This window comes from Cetorhinus maximus, chromosome 19 (genome assembly GCF_964194155.1).
Source record: "Cetorhinus maximus chromosome 19, sCetMax3.hap1.1, whole genome shotgun sequence".
Taxonomy (NCBI): Eukaryota; Metazoa; Chordata; class Chondrichthyes; order Lamniformes; family Cetorhinidae; genus Cetorhinus; species Cetorhinus maximus.
The window spans coordinates 35,296,413-35,312,375 of record NC_135897.1 but is presented as its reverse complement, the minus strand read 5'-3'; the positions used below and the strand labels follow the sequence as shown (position 1 = coordinate 35,312,375).

General features: G+C 42.8%; 1 protein-coding gene across 3 annotated transcripts in view; it reads left to right on the top strand.

Moving 5' to 3' along the window:
* The first annotated feature begins 476 nt into the window (after positions 1 to 476).
* LOC144693737 (ephrin type-A receptor 4) overlaps positions 477 to 15,963 on the top strand; it is a 133,000-nt gene continuing 117,513 nt past the window's right edge. The window contains exons 1-4 of one of the 3 annotated variants that reach the window (XM_078563691.1): positions 477 to 682; positions 2,415 to 2,482; positions 5,525 to 6,188; positions 14,048 to 14,238. In XM_078563691.1, the coding sequence (XP_078419817.1) occupies positions 592 to 682; positions 2,415 to 2,482; positions 5,525 to 6,188; positions 14,048 to 14,127 (903 nt within the window). In that variant the 5' untranslated portion in view covers positions 477 to 591 and the 3' untranslated portion in view covers positions 14,128 to 14,238. Of the gene's footprint in view, positions 683 to 2,414; positions 2,483 to 5,524; positions 6,189 to 14,047; positions 14,239 to 15,963 lie in introns of those variants that run through there. The other 2 variants (XM_078563690.1, XM_078563689.1) reach the window with 2 other exon arrangements.

Sequence of the window (15,963 nt, the reverse complement as noted above, 5' to 3'; positions counted from 1 at the left end):
GTGTGTGGGTCTGCAGCCAGTGACTGGGTCCGGATTGGAGGAGGTTTGTCCAGTGTGATAGTGGGAGAGTGTTGCTGGTGTGTGGGTCTGCAGCCAGTGACTGGGTCCGGATTGGAGGAGGTTTGTCCAGTGTGATAGTGGGAGAGTGTTGCTGGTGTGTGGGTCTGCAGCCAGTGACTGGGTCCGGATTGGAGGAGGTTTGTCCAGTGTGATAGTGGGAGAGTGTTGCTGGTGTGTGGGTCTGCAGCCAGTGACTGGGTCCGGATTGGAGGAGGTTTGTCCAGTGTGATAGTGGGAGAGTGTTGCTGGTGTGTGGGTCTGTGATCCAGTACAGGGAGGAACTGATCATCCCCGTCAGTATCTGGAGAACTCCTCGGGGTTACAGGTTGTGGGGAAGGAAGTGGATTTAAGCTGCGGCCGGAGTTATTTTGACTGGATCCCTCTGATTGACGGCTGACGTCAGGCGCTGGCCCCGCCCCCTTGGCAATGTCTACAAACTGCAGCTTCCAAAGTCCAGTCACTATTCCACCGGGAAAGAGCGCTCCAAAGTGAAGCGGAACTCTGCGGGTTTATAATAACGCGAGCTGAGCGATGGCCGGGATGGTAGCGTTCACCGCCTGGGCTCTAACACTCGGGATTACTGCGGCTTTTTATCATTCAAAGCTCCACCCGCCCAACCAAGGTAAGTGGGGGCGATGGGACCGCCGCGGTTAAGGTGTCGCCCGCGGCAAAACTGGCGGAGCTGCCAACTTGGGTCCCCCCCCCCCACCCCCCTCTCCACCCCCCCCAAAGCCGGCTTCAGATTGCCATGGGAGGGGGCTGGGGACAGGCTGGCTGCGCTGGGGACAGGCAGGTAGCTAAGCCTGGCCCGGGTAAAGTGTGGTCCGGACGTGGTGCGCTCCATAACTCGCCTTGTTTCCGACCGCACCACACACTCAATGCCTGGAAATGCACTTTGCTGCCTGTCCGGCCAATTCTATGGAGTTGCCTTTTGAAGCGTTAGAGAACTCAGCTCCCTTCCCAGGGAGATTGTTAAAGTGTCCCCATCCCTGCAGAACCCCCCTCCCCACCCACACACACACACACACACATACACAGTGTGTGTGACAGGCTCCAGTTACAGCCCAGAGCCCAGAGCAAGGGGACACACATCGCGAAAATCTTCCTTTATCGCTTCTTTACACGGCGACTGGACCTGGAGTTGGGCTGGGAGAGAAAGCTTATCATTTTAACCCTGTAGTGCAGCAAGTGTAACTGCGCCTTGCCCTGACTCTCATCCCAATGGGGTTTGCTGGAGGGGTTTCAGTCTAAAGCGCACTTTCCCTCGGATGAAACGCAGCCAGAGCGGGTTCTCCTCGCCGGGGAGGTTTCATTGCGAGAACCGGCACAAGTTGTTCGCTGTGTGGGAGGGGGTCAGCCCGGTGTGTGGCCACCGCTCTTAACATTCAGCCCACATCCCTCCTGTTTCCTGAGGCACGGTTGAGTCCCTCATTGTCTCCCCGCAGTGGAACCCACCTTCCATTCATCCACATGGATCTGGCATGAGGGGAGGGGGGTTAGTGAAAGGCCTGGTATTCAGCTCCTCCACTCCCCTGCAAATCGGAACCCAGACACCAGTCACCAGACTGTGGGTCCTTTAAATAAGATTTATTATTGTGTCTCTGGGTCTGCGGCACAAGCCCATCAACCCCGCGGATGCCATTCAAAACCCGCTTGAGAACTTGGGAAAAACTCTGCGCTCCTGGAGAATACCCCCTCCCCTTCCCCCTCCTGACCAAACCCCAGCTTTTGAAAGCGAGCAGGGTTACAAAGAGGTGACCTTTCGCAGAGCCCGAGAGCAGGTTTCTCTTTAAATGCCCCTGCTTGTCAGTGGAGGAGGGGTGTACTTACCGGGATACCGGGAGAGTGCAAGCGGCTGCCCACTGTGTGTGTGTGTGCATCGCAGGCATTAGTACCGGGCCACCTCCTCTCTCTACAGCTCCCGCATTGTCACTAAAATCAGCCAAGAAAGCTGGCACTGCCTGCCTTATCATTTTGCTTTCATTCACTCAACCAGTCCCAAACAGAGCCCCTCAAATGCTGCAGAACACTATAACGCGGTGACGGGATGTAATGATGTCTCTGAAAGTCAGTTTAGTGACATTTGAGGCAGTGTAAGAATGTTTGCAGCAATATCAGTAGATTCATGTCGGGCTCCAATATTCAAATAGATAAAGTTGCAACAGTACAAAGCAGCGCATGGCTTTTGGTTGCTTGGTTTCTAGTGCAATGATTTAGCTGGTAGATTCACAATGAAGCAGTGTTGGAGCTCTGGAGACAGTGACATTTTACAGATTGGGTGAAAGGGGGGAGTTAGAGCCATTGTCCCCTGCTGCACTTGTCCTCTCCTAATGACTTGCTTTTACTCCCCACAGTTATTCTCTTGGATTCCCGGTCCGTTCAAGGGGAGCTGGGCTGGGAGGCCTTCCCTGCCGAAGGCGGGGTGAGTATGAACAACTTAGAAGTGAGAGGTATTCGATTGCCGGGCTAATGGGAGCAGGTCGCGGGCGGAAAGGTCAGGTTTCCACAAACTGAGTTCCTCTTTGTGAGGCAGGAGACACCATATCCTCCCATCGGGAACCTCCAGCCGAAAGGGCAGGGGCAAAGCGGAGCTGCTTAAGTAGAAAACGGATAAGATCATTTTTGTGGTGACCACAGGATTCAGAAAAGCCACTTGAACTGTCAGGAGTAACTATAGGGAACCGTTGTACGAATAAATAAAACCCGGGAGCCTTGTAACTATACAAGGTTAGATAATCGAAAGGGTGTGAGATCGCCGGGAAAATAGCCCTTGCATTGACAGAATGTACCATTTCCACAGTTTAGTGAAGGTTGCGATTAGCCAAAGGTGTGTGGGCAGCCAGCCAGGCGTTAGACCCGGAGAGTGTGGGAGGGATCCCGATGCCAGCAGGTAGACAGCCACCTCTCCAGGTGCAGCCGGGCTCTGAGAGAGAGAGGGGTGGTGGGGGGTGGGTGGCGGTCAGCTTTTGGGGGAGGCACAGGCAGGCTGACCTGCTGTGTGAGCTGGAATCGGAGCCTGGGGTAGAGGGCGGGATGAGCACCAGTCTCCATTTCCAGATAAGTGGAAAATGTCAAAACAGAAAGAAAAGGCGCGGCTGAGATTTGTGCCAGTGACCAGACATCTCCGGGTCGCTTCACCACCGCTTGTAACTTCTTACAACACGCGGGTTGTGCAACCCACAGGCACCTAAACAAAAAGGGGCAGTTCCTTTCCACTTCCCCTTCAACAAAATACTGCAAAGATACAATGAAGACATTAAACGACTGTTTGCATCCAAGTAGTTTCCCAGTGATTTCTTCGAATTAGAAGTGTAATAAAGGCTCCTCAGTCAAAATGCTTTAGTGGTAATTGACCAAACACCTCCTATCTCTAATAGCGATTGCATTACTGATCCGATTTCAACTGATACAGACCCGCGAAATAGCAGACGTGAAGGAGAAGGTTGACAGGGCTGGAGTGGCTGCTGTGAGCTGAACTTGGGCTGTATATTTCCTGTGCACCGTGTGTATTTGCACGTTACTGGCTCTGGGACTATGCTCCCAACTACAGGTTGATTGACAGCCAGCCGACAGAGAATGAACAAGTACAAACACCCTTTGCTGGCGAGTGTGTCCCATTCACTAAGTACTGGGGGGGGGGGGGCGGTGTGAGTGGAGGGGACGGGACATCAGCTTCATCTCAGTTAAAGCCAGATTTCCCCTCGAACCCAAGCACCTGGCAAGGTCACTGACTTGCAGAGGCAGGAGTTTAAACTGCAAATGATGGTCATCTCGAATGGACAGATTTCCAAGACGAAAGGTTTTAGGTTTGATTGGTGGGCTATTTAATTAAAGCTGGTCGTGGCGATAGCCGAGGAAGGCACTTTATTTACAAAACGGTGTTTAATGTTGAAACACTTTCCCCCTAATTGAAAGGTTGGATGCTTTCATAACATGCACTTCAGTTCTATTTATAAACTGGTGAAAAATTAAACAGCCCCTTGCTTCTCCCTGCACAAAGTGCACTTGAAGCATTTATTTAGATTTCTCTTGGTCCATGTTTTATTACAATATGGTACACGGGGAAATAGTCTAGTGGCTCTCATTTTGAAATAAAGGCTCTAATGACATGTTCACGTAATTTAAAGCAATGAACACGGACAATGTATACATGGAAAGGCGGGATTTACAGTAAACAAAAATGTTGTTTAAAATGACAATTGTACCGTTGAAAACAAATGATGGCGCTTTAAATTAAATAACACGGTCAGCGAGGCCCCAGTCACCCACATGCAGTTGATGGAGGTGGTGGAGCAGGGGCAGTCATGACCCTGATGTGTCGCTTCATTTGAAGCCAGCTTCTAATTAGAGTTTATCATTTTGTCGCTAACAAGATTGAATACTTTGGGCTGATGAATTAAACCCTGGAACCCATTCTCCCGGGAGCTCGGGATGACGAGATGGTCACTGAATCTTTATTAATTCCCGAGCAAGCCAGAGTAATGAGCGAGAGATTATGGGGCTGCCATGAGGATTCATGTGTGTGGAGCTGCGGAGATAGCAGGTGCAGCTCACCGTCTCCACTTTTTCTAATTAAACGCAACCAGCCACATTGACAAATGCCGAATGGTGGGTTTTGCTCAGTCTACGGCTAAATACGATCCAACTCCCGTCTACACTCTACACTGCACGAAGAACAAATATGGGAAGACGATTTTGTACGTAAACGTTTGTAGGTATTCAGTTAATAGCTAACATTTTAAAATTATATGTCAGGGTTTTTATCATAAAAAACATTCAGCTCAATAGTTACAACTGATTTAAGATAGGTTTTTTTTTACCGGATGGAAACAAGTTATTATTCAGTACATTATCCATTCTACATAAATTCCAACTCATCTATTTTCAAGCTATCACCCTCTCCCTTGTTGTTGCTATTAGCCCACAGCTCCCCAAACTCCTTGTTTGCTTTTACAGATCTACCCCAGCCGTGTCCCACCCTTTCTCTGCAGCCTCCTCCTGCTCACATCCTCTGTTGTTCCAACTCTGGTTTCTTGCACACTCTCCCCTCCCTTGGGAACTCTCTCGCTTATCCTTCTGCATTATTATTTCACACCCCATCTTCAAGAACCTTCAGAAAGCCTAGCTCTGACCATCAGTCATCTCCCTTAATGTTTTAGTGCTCCTTGGCATCTGCCTCTCCGCCAGGAAGCATCTTGGGATGTTTACTTTAATAAAGGTGAAATACAAATGCATGCAGTTGTTAAAATGCTCGCTTTAACCAACTAGCTCCATTTATTATTATCATTACTGCACATACACAAAGCAGAATTAGACAAGCCTTGGGGGATGCAGTAAGAGCACTTTCTTTTGGCAGACATTCCTTCAAAAATGTACATTTGATGTTAGTCAATAAAGGTAAACTGCATTCCATAATAATATGTATACATAGAAGTAAAAAGATATGTGTATTTTGTTTTAACAGTGGGAGGAAGTGAGTATCATGGATGAGAAGAATACTCCGATCCGTACCTACCAGGTCTGCAATGTGATGGAGGCAAATCAAAATAACTGGCTGCGGACTGATTGGATCCCTCGTGAGGGAGCCCAGAGAGTTTACATAGAGATTAAATTTACCCTTAGGGACTGCAACAGTCTGCCAGGTGTCATGGGAACATGCAAAGAGACCTTTAACCTATTTTACTTTGAGTCAAATAATGATAATGAGTGGTATATCTCAGAAAACCGGTACATAAAGATTGACACCATTGCAGCTGATGAGAGTTTTACACAAGTGGACATTGGCGATCGGGTGATGAAATTGAATACCGAGGTCCGGGATGTAGGGCCACTGACTAAGAAAGGCTTCTACTTGGCATTTCAAGATGTAGGTGCCTGCATTGCCTTGGTATCTGTCCGTGTTTTCTACAAGAAGTGCCCACTGACAGTACACAACTTGGCACAGTTCCCTGACACCATCACAGGCGCTGACACCTCATCCCTTGTGGAAGTGCGTGGTTCTTGTGTGAACAACTCTGAGGAGAAAGATGAGCCAAAAATGTATTGTGGTGCGGATGGAGAATGGCTTGTGCCCATTGGCAACTGCCTGTGCAACACTGGCTATGAAGAACAGAATGGAGAGTGCCAAGGTAGGATATAATACTGTGTGTTTGGACTAATTCCATTTTGACTTTATACATAAGTAATTTAATTAGTGATGGGACAATATGGTGTAAACAGGGATAATTAGCTGGTCCAGTGGGACATATAAGACGGAACAATGTGATTAACAATTCTGTCAGTTCCAGGTGGTGTTTCTTTGACTCCATAGCGTAACAGACAAGCTGAAGTACAGAAAGAAAATGACTTGTTTAAAAATAGCTTTGACAATTTCATTCTGCCCATCAAAAATTAGAGATTTAGAAATCGCATTAAATCATTTCATGAAGGAATCAAAGTTAAAAAAGCATCAATTGTCATATAAATAATTTAATATAGTACACTCCTACATATTTAATATTTAGGACTTGGGTTGAATACCTATTTCAATGCCAATGATAATGTCATTGAGCCTGTATCCTATTCCTTAATGTAACCCTGTATTGTTTGTAAATAATTGGTCATGGTGATGCCTTATTGACTTTGTTCCAACACTGCACCATTCAAAAAGAGACAGCTCACAATTAAGTTTTAGTACCTCGATATTTTTTGTAAAGCTGACAATTTAAGCTGATGTAATTTCCAAAATAAGATAGAACAGCAGAGCTTTTCAAATTATTTATTTTCAAATTGCCACAATTCCCTCACTGTTGCACTACAGTTAAGGTGGAGTGCTGTATCACATTTCTCAAAATCATCCTAATTCAGTAAAGTAATAATAAGTTTTGTTGAATTGATGAGAAACTATTGCTGCAACTTTCCTGTTGAATTTTCATTGTAGTTAATGCATCTAAAGGTAAGTGTAAAACCAAAATGACTTTTTATTGGAAGCAACAAAGTAAACATGGTATTGATTCAGATTTAATAGAGGGTTTAAATTAGAAATTTTACACTCAGTTCAGCAGAAAGTAATTTGATTTCTGCTAAATAAAAAAAACATACAGGATATAATTCAAAGATCAATAAGAATAGCACGAAACAATTCTTTTTTACTGGGAATAATCTAATTTTAGAAATCTTTGGAGAATTTTTGATTGTGAACTAACAAAAAGAAAAATAACATAATTGTGCTTGTGCAGAGCATAATTCATTTGCCTGTGTAGTAAACTTATTATACTTTACGAAGAATCCAGAAAACCATGAAATCACAAAGTCTGTCAAAGTAATTTAACAGTGTTAACTAGAAGTGCTGTATTTATGTGCTTTCTGTCTTTAAATATTCCTACATTCGCTTTTTTAAAGACTACTATATTAGCTTCTCTGCATTTTCAGTGTAGTAAAAGAAATGCAAGTTACCTTTCATATATTTATAGACTTAATGTGATCTGTGCGGCTTGGCCATACAGGGGATATTCAAGAGCGCAAGATATGTAGCAAAATGGGTCGCCATTGGCCTGTTCTGATTAATGACAGAATAACAAAGTTTTTTACTCTTTTATTAGCTTTGTGTCCAAGTTTCGTGTAGCTAATTGCTTTGCAACGTTCAAAAAGAACCTTTTGATAACTTAGACTGATGAACAGTACAGAAGATAGGACAACCCCCAACAAATCCTTGAACATAGCCAAAGGTCTCATTGAATGACAAAGTCCAGGTCACTCTTAATACTTGGTGCAGATACAGCACAAACAGAATTCCTCATCTGATCCTTTCTTGTAACCATGCTATCGTTGAAAAAGGATGAATCAGAATTATGTGTTTGGTAATCTAGTGATAAATTGCTCCCCATTTTCAGACCCGATTTTCTAGTTCTTACTAAATAAAAAATAAAGTAAAGAAGTTATAGGAGGAAGCGAGACTTAAAGACATAATTCAATATTTAATGACTTTTTTCAAATTGTAACCACTTCTATTGCACTGTAGCTTTTTGGTCAAGAAGAGTCAGCTATGTTAAGTGCAATGAAATGATGGTGCACATTCCTGAAAGGTTAAGGGTAATTTTCTTCTCGTTTATCTTCAGTCTGAAGTTCATTTTGTTTTATAAAGTAAATAGATTATCGCTTTTTGTAGATGTAAAAATCCACCTTTGCTATGACAGAACTGACAAGGTGTCACAGTAGGGAACCAGAACTCTCCCCCATCACCTCACCCCCATTTAATTCAAGTAACACTGACTGTGTTTGAGCCTTTTTGAATAGGAACTGCCCCTATTGTTTTTGCATGAGAGATCTCTGACGGGACAATTATGGACCAGGGGTCAAGGGTCACTTATTTCCTCATCCATCTTCCTCCTGTCATTCGGGGTCAGCGTTAGATTGATTAAGATCTCATGGTGTGACAAAGGCCTGGCAATCAGCAGTGGTGGGTGCTTATTGTTATTGCAGTCACCAACGCTGGTCATCTGCTGGGGCCTGAGACCTTAAGGGACAGAATTACATTTCCTCTTCCAGTTGTCACTTTCAACAGAATGTGTTAATACTTGAAAGAATTGAAAGATTGGAAGGGACGTATCTGAGGCCTCAAAATGACAGACGGGTATTGTCTGTGCCACCTGCAAGTTCATCTGAAAGGGGCAATGATGTCTGACAGACTGTCTGATAAGACAGCAAGTAGAAGCGAGTCCAGTGATATCATTGTATCACTGATCAAGTGTTACTGCAAACTGATCAAAACATTTGGTTTAACAGGAGCTAAGAAAATAACTCAAATACTGCCTTGCAAAATTTCACAACTTTAGCATGTGCTGCAACACAAGGGCTCCCAAAGAGTTTTGATGTGGTTTACAGAGTAGATTCCACTTGCTTTATGCAGGATGTTGCATCAGTTCAGAAACTCCCTATTGATCCCTCTTTAATTATTGGCGTTTGAATGCAATTTCTTAAATATGATGCTTTGTCTTGTGGGTTTTATTAATCCAAAGAAAATTTATTAAAGTTGTAGTTATTGAGCAGCAATTGTCTTTTGTTGAGAGTGCTAGGCTTTATAACACTAAGGAAAATACACCAGTTTTGCGGGCATGTTTACGACTTGTTTTGACATGTTAGGAAGCAACTTCAAATCTTCACATATGAAATCGGGCAAGTCAGAAATGTGGGGCTGCACCATTTCTGAGGAGTGATAGAATGGTACCAATGCACCATAAGGTACAATTACGGCCAAATTAGGGAACGAGTAATCAACAGCCAGAAGGTTTTGTAAGCAGCACTTATACTAAAAGATAGTAATGGCAGCGTTCTGTCTAATATTCCAGCAGTCTTAAAGGGGAACTGTCTTTATGGGAAAATGTTCAACAAATCTCCTTGCTTGCATTTACGAAGTCATGTTTGCAGCTGATGTGAATTCGTATGAAATGATCACTTTTAACTTGTGTTTGATATTTTGATGAAAATAAATTTGCAGCTTTCATGGTCTGCCTGGAATCTGGAGCATTTCTATTCTGTGGCTCAGCTACTCACTGGATAAATTTGCTGATATGTAGGTGGAACTGCCAAATGTTTTTCTCATCAAGGTGTGGTTTCTTTAAAGGCAGTTACATTTGTTCTTCCCATATCATTACAACTCCAGTATAGTAGCTATACTTTAAAACCTGCTATTTGGTACATTTAGGGATAATATTTTATAAACAGTTCAAAATCTCTTAATACTGCTCAGATTGAAGGGATAACCATGCAGAATATAATCCTGTTTAATGTGTAAATCAAAGCTGTTTATCCGTGCTCTATTAAATAGCTAGTAAGATATCAGAACAAAGCAGAGTTTAATTATATTATTAATGTAATTTTGGAGAAAAAACCCCAGAAATTTTGCTTATTGAAATGGCTTGTTTTTACCAAATGATGACTGTTCAGGATTCAAGATGTATATTAAATTTCTGAACCAAACTAGTGCTGTGACTGACTGTAATTATAAATGCTGCAGCTGAAAAAAGTCCTTCTGAACTTAGTACGTTGGATTCACATGCAGAACACTCGTGTTTTACTGTCAATCAATGCTGAAAGATCAATATGATCTTTCTCAATGTCAACGTCATACTGACCCCCGACCCTCCATCTCCATTCATCTAGTCTGATGAATGAACATTGTCAACAGGCCAGCCAGCTTTCTCTTGCATATATCAGTGTCCTCATTTGCAAATATCTTACACTGCATTATGCAAAATAATACATCCCATTTCCTATTCCGCAAAGGAAAGGAACTTCCATTGCAAATTATGGCCAAAACACTCACAGAAGAAGAATGCAATTTGGAGACTGTCTGTACGTAGACGCATTGGGGCCAATTTTAACTCAGCACAGGATCTTGCTTGGATTGAGGGGTGTGGGAAGGGGGATGGGGTCAAATGCCTGAAACAGGGAACAGGCATTCTGAAAGCTCATGAGGCCTCGCTGTTAAAATGATTGAGCCCTTGTTGACTGTTGATTAGAGGGCAGGTTAAACAATTATGCCAGCAGCAGGCTGCGAGCCCACATATTCCATTGGGAATCACAGGCAGCTATATAAAGGATGAACCTACCTCTTTAACAGCAGGTTGCATTTATTCAATCTGAGCCCTGTTACTGACTTGCTTCTTGGGGATGGTTGAAGAGAGGAGAAGATTTGTTCCCAGGTTTTCTGATGCATCCCTGGAGGGCAATTTGCAGCAGCCAGTGCCAGGTGGGAAGTGCCCTTTGCACAAAGTGGCAAGAGAATGTCCAACAGCATCACTGGGAGTGTCTGCTTTTTGGTGGCAAAGGAAGTTAGTAGCAAGGGAATCACCCCATGCATCTGGATACAGTGCCTGGATTCATTGGCATCAGTAGATCAGGAATGGTCAGTACACCTCCTTTGCCAATCTCCTGCATTCCTCTGCTCACCCTCACCTCCCTCCTCCACCATTCAGACCAATTACTCTATCTGTAGACCTTCCCTCATCACTGGTCAAAAATTTACAAGCTCTCCTAACATACAGTCACCTGCTGCATTCACTCTTCCCACTAATGGAATGCTTTTCTCATCAACACTCAACTGCACTCTCTCTTGGCATTGCCTCCTTAATTCACAGGCAAGCCACTCATTCCCTACTCAACACAATCCCATTCTCTTAACATTTTGCATCATTCTCTTCTCAGCTTCTCTGCTACATACACAAGTCACACATTCATCTGTATTTTCTTTTACAGCAGCCACACAACTCTTTACTCCCCCTGCAAGAGAAAACTTGCTAAAGTCTGAGTACCATGTCTGAAAATATGGAAGGTCCACCTTTAGCTTGTGCACAGTTGTCTCACATAGCATTTCCACTCATCACTCCATACTTAGGGGAAGTGTACCATTGCTATGAATTCTATTGTCCCCATTGTGACTATTATCATCCATTGGAAAGGAAATGTACTGGCTAATCTTTGAAAATAGTGCGTTGGTGGCTTATTCGAAGCAACCAAATGTGAAAACCTGCTTAAATAAGCAGTAACTGCCTAAAAGGCATAAGAACTGAGAGTAATAATAACTTTGGCAGGCATTGGTACTGCATGGGCTCCTGGCAAACCAAGCAGCAGGCTTTGCTGTGAGAGACTGCTTGGATAAGTGTAGTCTCCTTTGCCACTGCGCTTCATACAGGTTAAAAAAGGCGGTACTTGACCTGTAGACCCTATTGGGTGGGTGAGCCCTTTTGCAAACAGGTGCTCTTGACTGATGTGTTTGGAGAGGTCCAAGTGCAGCTGCTCCTGCATGTTGAGGGTATTGTTGACACTGCTGCTCTTCTTCTTCCTGCACCCAGTGCAGTGCATGTGGAGCAGCCCCCATCTTTATCTGTTTCAGCTTCTTGAAAATTAATTGTCATAAACCTCTTCAATTCTAAGTGCCCAACATAAACAATTAATCAACTTCCCGAACACTCCAAAGCCAAAATACTCAAATACTATCTGTTACAGCTGAGTTGAGTGCCTGCAGCATGTGACCACTTGCAGCCCTGCAGCCAATGCACTCTGCAGCCAATCGCTGCAGGTTTTCCCTACTAGGCTGGCTGATGAACTGAGAGTTCTGTTTTTTGTGTTAAAATATCATTGAGGTCCCAATTACATCATAGGACCCAGATTTACAAAGTACCCAGGAGGCATTTGTCTGCTTGCAGCGGGTGCCATGGCTGACTTGAAAGTTCAGAGATTAAATGTTGCCAAGAGAAAATGAAGCAGGCTCACTAAATGTACTCTCAGGATTTTAACTCCTCCCACATTTCATTCCTACTACAGGGGAGGGGGTGGTGATGGGCAGTTAAAATTGATGCACTGTTCCAGCAACCTTTCATTACTTGAATTTGCACTGCAGCCAAAATTTACCTGCTGTAGCTATTCTACATAGTTCCTTTGTGTAAATTTGATTTCCATTCCAGAATGCACACTGCTCTGGATATTACTTGTTTGACTGTCTGTGTGTAACACTGCACTGCACTGTTGTATATTATCACTGCAATTTTTATCCATGAACTCTTTCCCAGGAGATTTTAGGTTAACTTAATGCCCTTGGAATATTATGTATGTTTGTCACTGTTGACTATGGCAAAGATGAGGACCAAAATGGAAACAAGCAAAACATAATAGCCTTATAAATAAGTCTTGGTTTTATTTTGCTGCAACATATCTGGCAAACAAAGGGCAGAATTATTGCTTACTTTAATAGTGCAGATAATCCAATTGGCTTCACAGGTTCCAAGTTAAATGCAATAACTAACAACCGTGCCCCTTGAGGATTATAAAACATTTTTGTTAACAGTTACTTTAATTTATGGGCAATGGAAAATCAGATTTGTCAACCATATACAATATGGGGAGAAACATAATTATCCCCTGCTGCAAACAGTTTCTCACTGGCCATTTCGTAACTATTAATGTCCAGCATCAAGTTCGAAAGTGAAAGTGACTTCAGCAACACAAACAAGTGCCACTAATGTTGTTTTTGCCTGGGTTTTTCCAGATCATTTTTCATGGTTTGTCTCTGAATAGCAGGAGCATCAGAGACTGTCCAGTATAGAGTGCCAAGTGTTTTGACAGTCTGACCCCCTGCCGTTTGCCATTTGACTGTGTTCTGACATGGCTCCAGAACTTCTCTTTGTTTCTTTCAGCTACAGGGGTCAGAGGTTAACTGAAAACTCATCTTTCCTCAGCGGTGATAATTTTGGAAATAGGCAAATATTCAATTCTTATATTTCTGAATTGATTGAGCCAGTACTCAAACTTGAATATCTGTATGAGCTAGTGTTTGGTACAAATTTATTTTTGTAATGACTGAACAATCATCATTTTATACATCTTAAAAGTATGACTTTTTAAATTAGGGTTTCATTCCAAAACTGAGTGGTGATTATGAAAAAAGTTCAAATTATAAAATTAACATGGGCCCTCTTTTGCTCTATTGTGGGTTAATGATGGCACTGTTCCTGCTAATTTTGATGAACAAATCACTGCAATTAAGGTGCTAATTGTGCTTAACTTAATTAACTTAACTCAAGACTTCCTTAAATATACAAAGCACAATTATAATTAATGTTGCATTGAATAGCTCCTAATTGCAAGTGATACATTTCTAACAGACTCTCATTTGAAACCGCTATTTCTATACTTTCAAGTCTTGGGGGCTGTTCTGTTTTAAATTGAAAGATGTTATAAGACAAAACAAAAGGCTCACCATTTTTTGCTTTCATGAATAATAATACTAAAGTAATGATTTGTAAATAGATTGTCTAAAAGTCTCCAGCTAGTGAACTTGACAGTAGAATGTATTTGTTTGAAAATAAGTGCATTCTGATTGAAGAAGACATCCCAGCTTTGAAAAATGTCCCATTTTGAAGTGTGCCAGAATGGGAAAGTGATTAATGCAGTAGCTAAGCAAATTAGCATGTCAAAAGCTTTGAATCAATACCAGTACTTTTTGCACTAGATGCAGCGGGAAAAAGCCTGAGAAGCACCAAGAACCTCTTGACAGCTGTGCCAATGTGTAAAAGAGGCTGTCGATGGTAATGCAGACATGGAAATGATCTAGCAGCGAGGCTAATCCCAAAAAACGATGAGAGCAGATTAGTTGAAAACTACTTCAAAAGGACCTAATTGCCTCAACAGCTCATGGTGGAGAAATTGAGAACAATGTAGAAAACAATTGGTGGTCAGTATAGAGCCAACACTTGATATACTTTGCATTAAATATTTATTCCACCCATCTTTTGTAGAAATAATTAAACAAGACAAGCCCTGAACAAAGAGCTTGGTATATTAATATTTTTCAGTATCATAATTCTGATCATAGGTAAATATTCAATTCTTGCATTTCAGGTTGAGACTGAACTTGAATTTATAAATCTGTCTAGATTTGACAAATAATGTTAACGCGTGAATTTATTTTTGTAATGATTGAAAATCATTTTTATATATATCTTTCAAATTTGCTTTGCTGAAACTTTGTTTTGGCGATGGCCATACATTTGTGTCATATTGTTGCATGAAACTTCATTTCAGTTGACTCAGGTATACCCTGTTTAGTTGGCAGCAGCAAACTTTCATTCTATTGTTAATTCCACAAAACTACCTCTCTTGCAAGCTTTTTGTTAGCTGAATACTTCACAAGCGATACAGGCTCAGTTAGTCTGCTCAGCAAAGTAACTTGGACAATGTGTTTGCTGGCCCTTATTGGCTCCTAGTCCATCAATCCCTTGATTTTTAAATACTCAAATCCTCCATGGCCTCACCCCTCCTATCTTTGTAACCTTCTTCAGCCTTACAAGCCTCCGACAACTTTGCATTCCTCCAATTCTTGCCTCTTTTGCATCCCCCACTTCCTTCTTCCAACATGACTTCTGCTGTCTAGGCCATAAACTCTAGAATTCCCTCCATAATCCTCTCTTCTTCCTTACAATGCTTCTCAAAACCTACCTTTTGAGCAAGCTTTTTGTCACCTATCTTAATATCTCCCTCTATGGCTCAGTGTCAATAGTTGTTTGGTAATTGCTTCTATGAAGTGCCTTAGCATGTTTTACTCTGTTAAAGATGCAATATAGGTACTATATACATGTTGCACAAAGCTGAAAGTGAATGATGTGTCCACAGAGTTTACCAGTGTTCCCTTTAAGCTGCATAGCAACCTTAAAGTTCCCATGCAGGCCTCCATGCAGAAGTCATATCTAGCACAAAGGAAGATGGTTGTGGTTGTTGGAGGTCAGTCATCTCAGCTCCAGGACATCACTGCAGGAGTTCCTCAGGGTAGTGTCCTCGACCCAGCCATCTTCAGCTGCTTCATCAATGACCTTCCTTCCAACATAAGGTCAGAATTGGGGATGTTCGCTGATGATTGCACAATGTTCAGCACCATTTGCGACTCCTCAGATACTGAAGCAGTCTATGTCCAAATGCAGCAGGACCTGGACAATATCCAGGCTTGGGCTGACAAGTGGCAAGTTACATTCGTGCCACACAAGTGCCAGGTAATGACCATCTCCAACAAGAGAGAATCTAATTATCGACCCTTGATGTTCAATGGCATTACCAGCACTGAATCCCCCACTATCAACATCCTGGGAGTTACCACTGACCAGAAACTGAACTGGACTAGCCATATAAATACTGTGTCTACATGAGCAGGTCAGAGGCTAGGAATCCTGTGATGAGTAACTCACCTCCTGATTTCCCAAAGCCTGTGCACCATCTACAAGGCACAAGTCAGGAGTGTGATGGAATACTCCCCACTTGCCTGGATGAGAGCAGCTCCCACAACACTCAAGAATCTTGACACCGTCCAGGACAGAGCAGCCTGCTTGATTGGCACCACATCGACAAACGTTCCCTCCCTCCACCACCGACGCACAA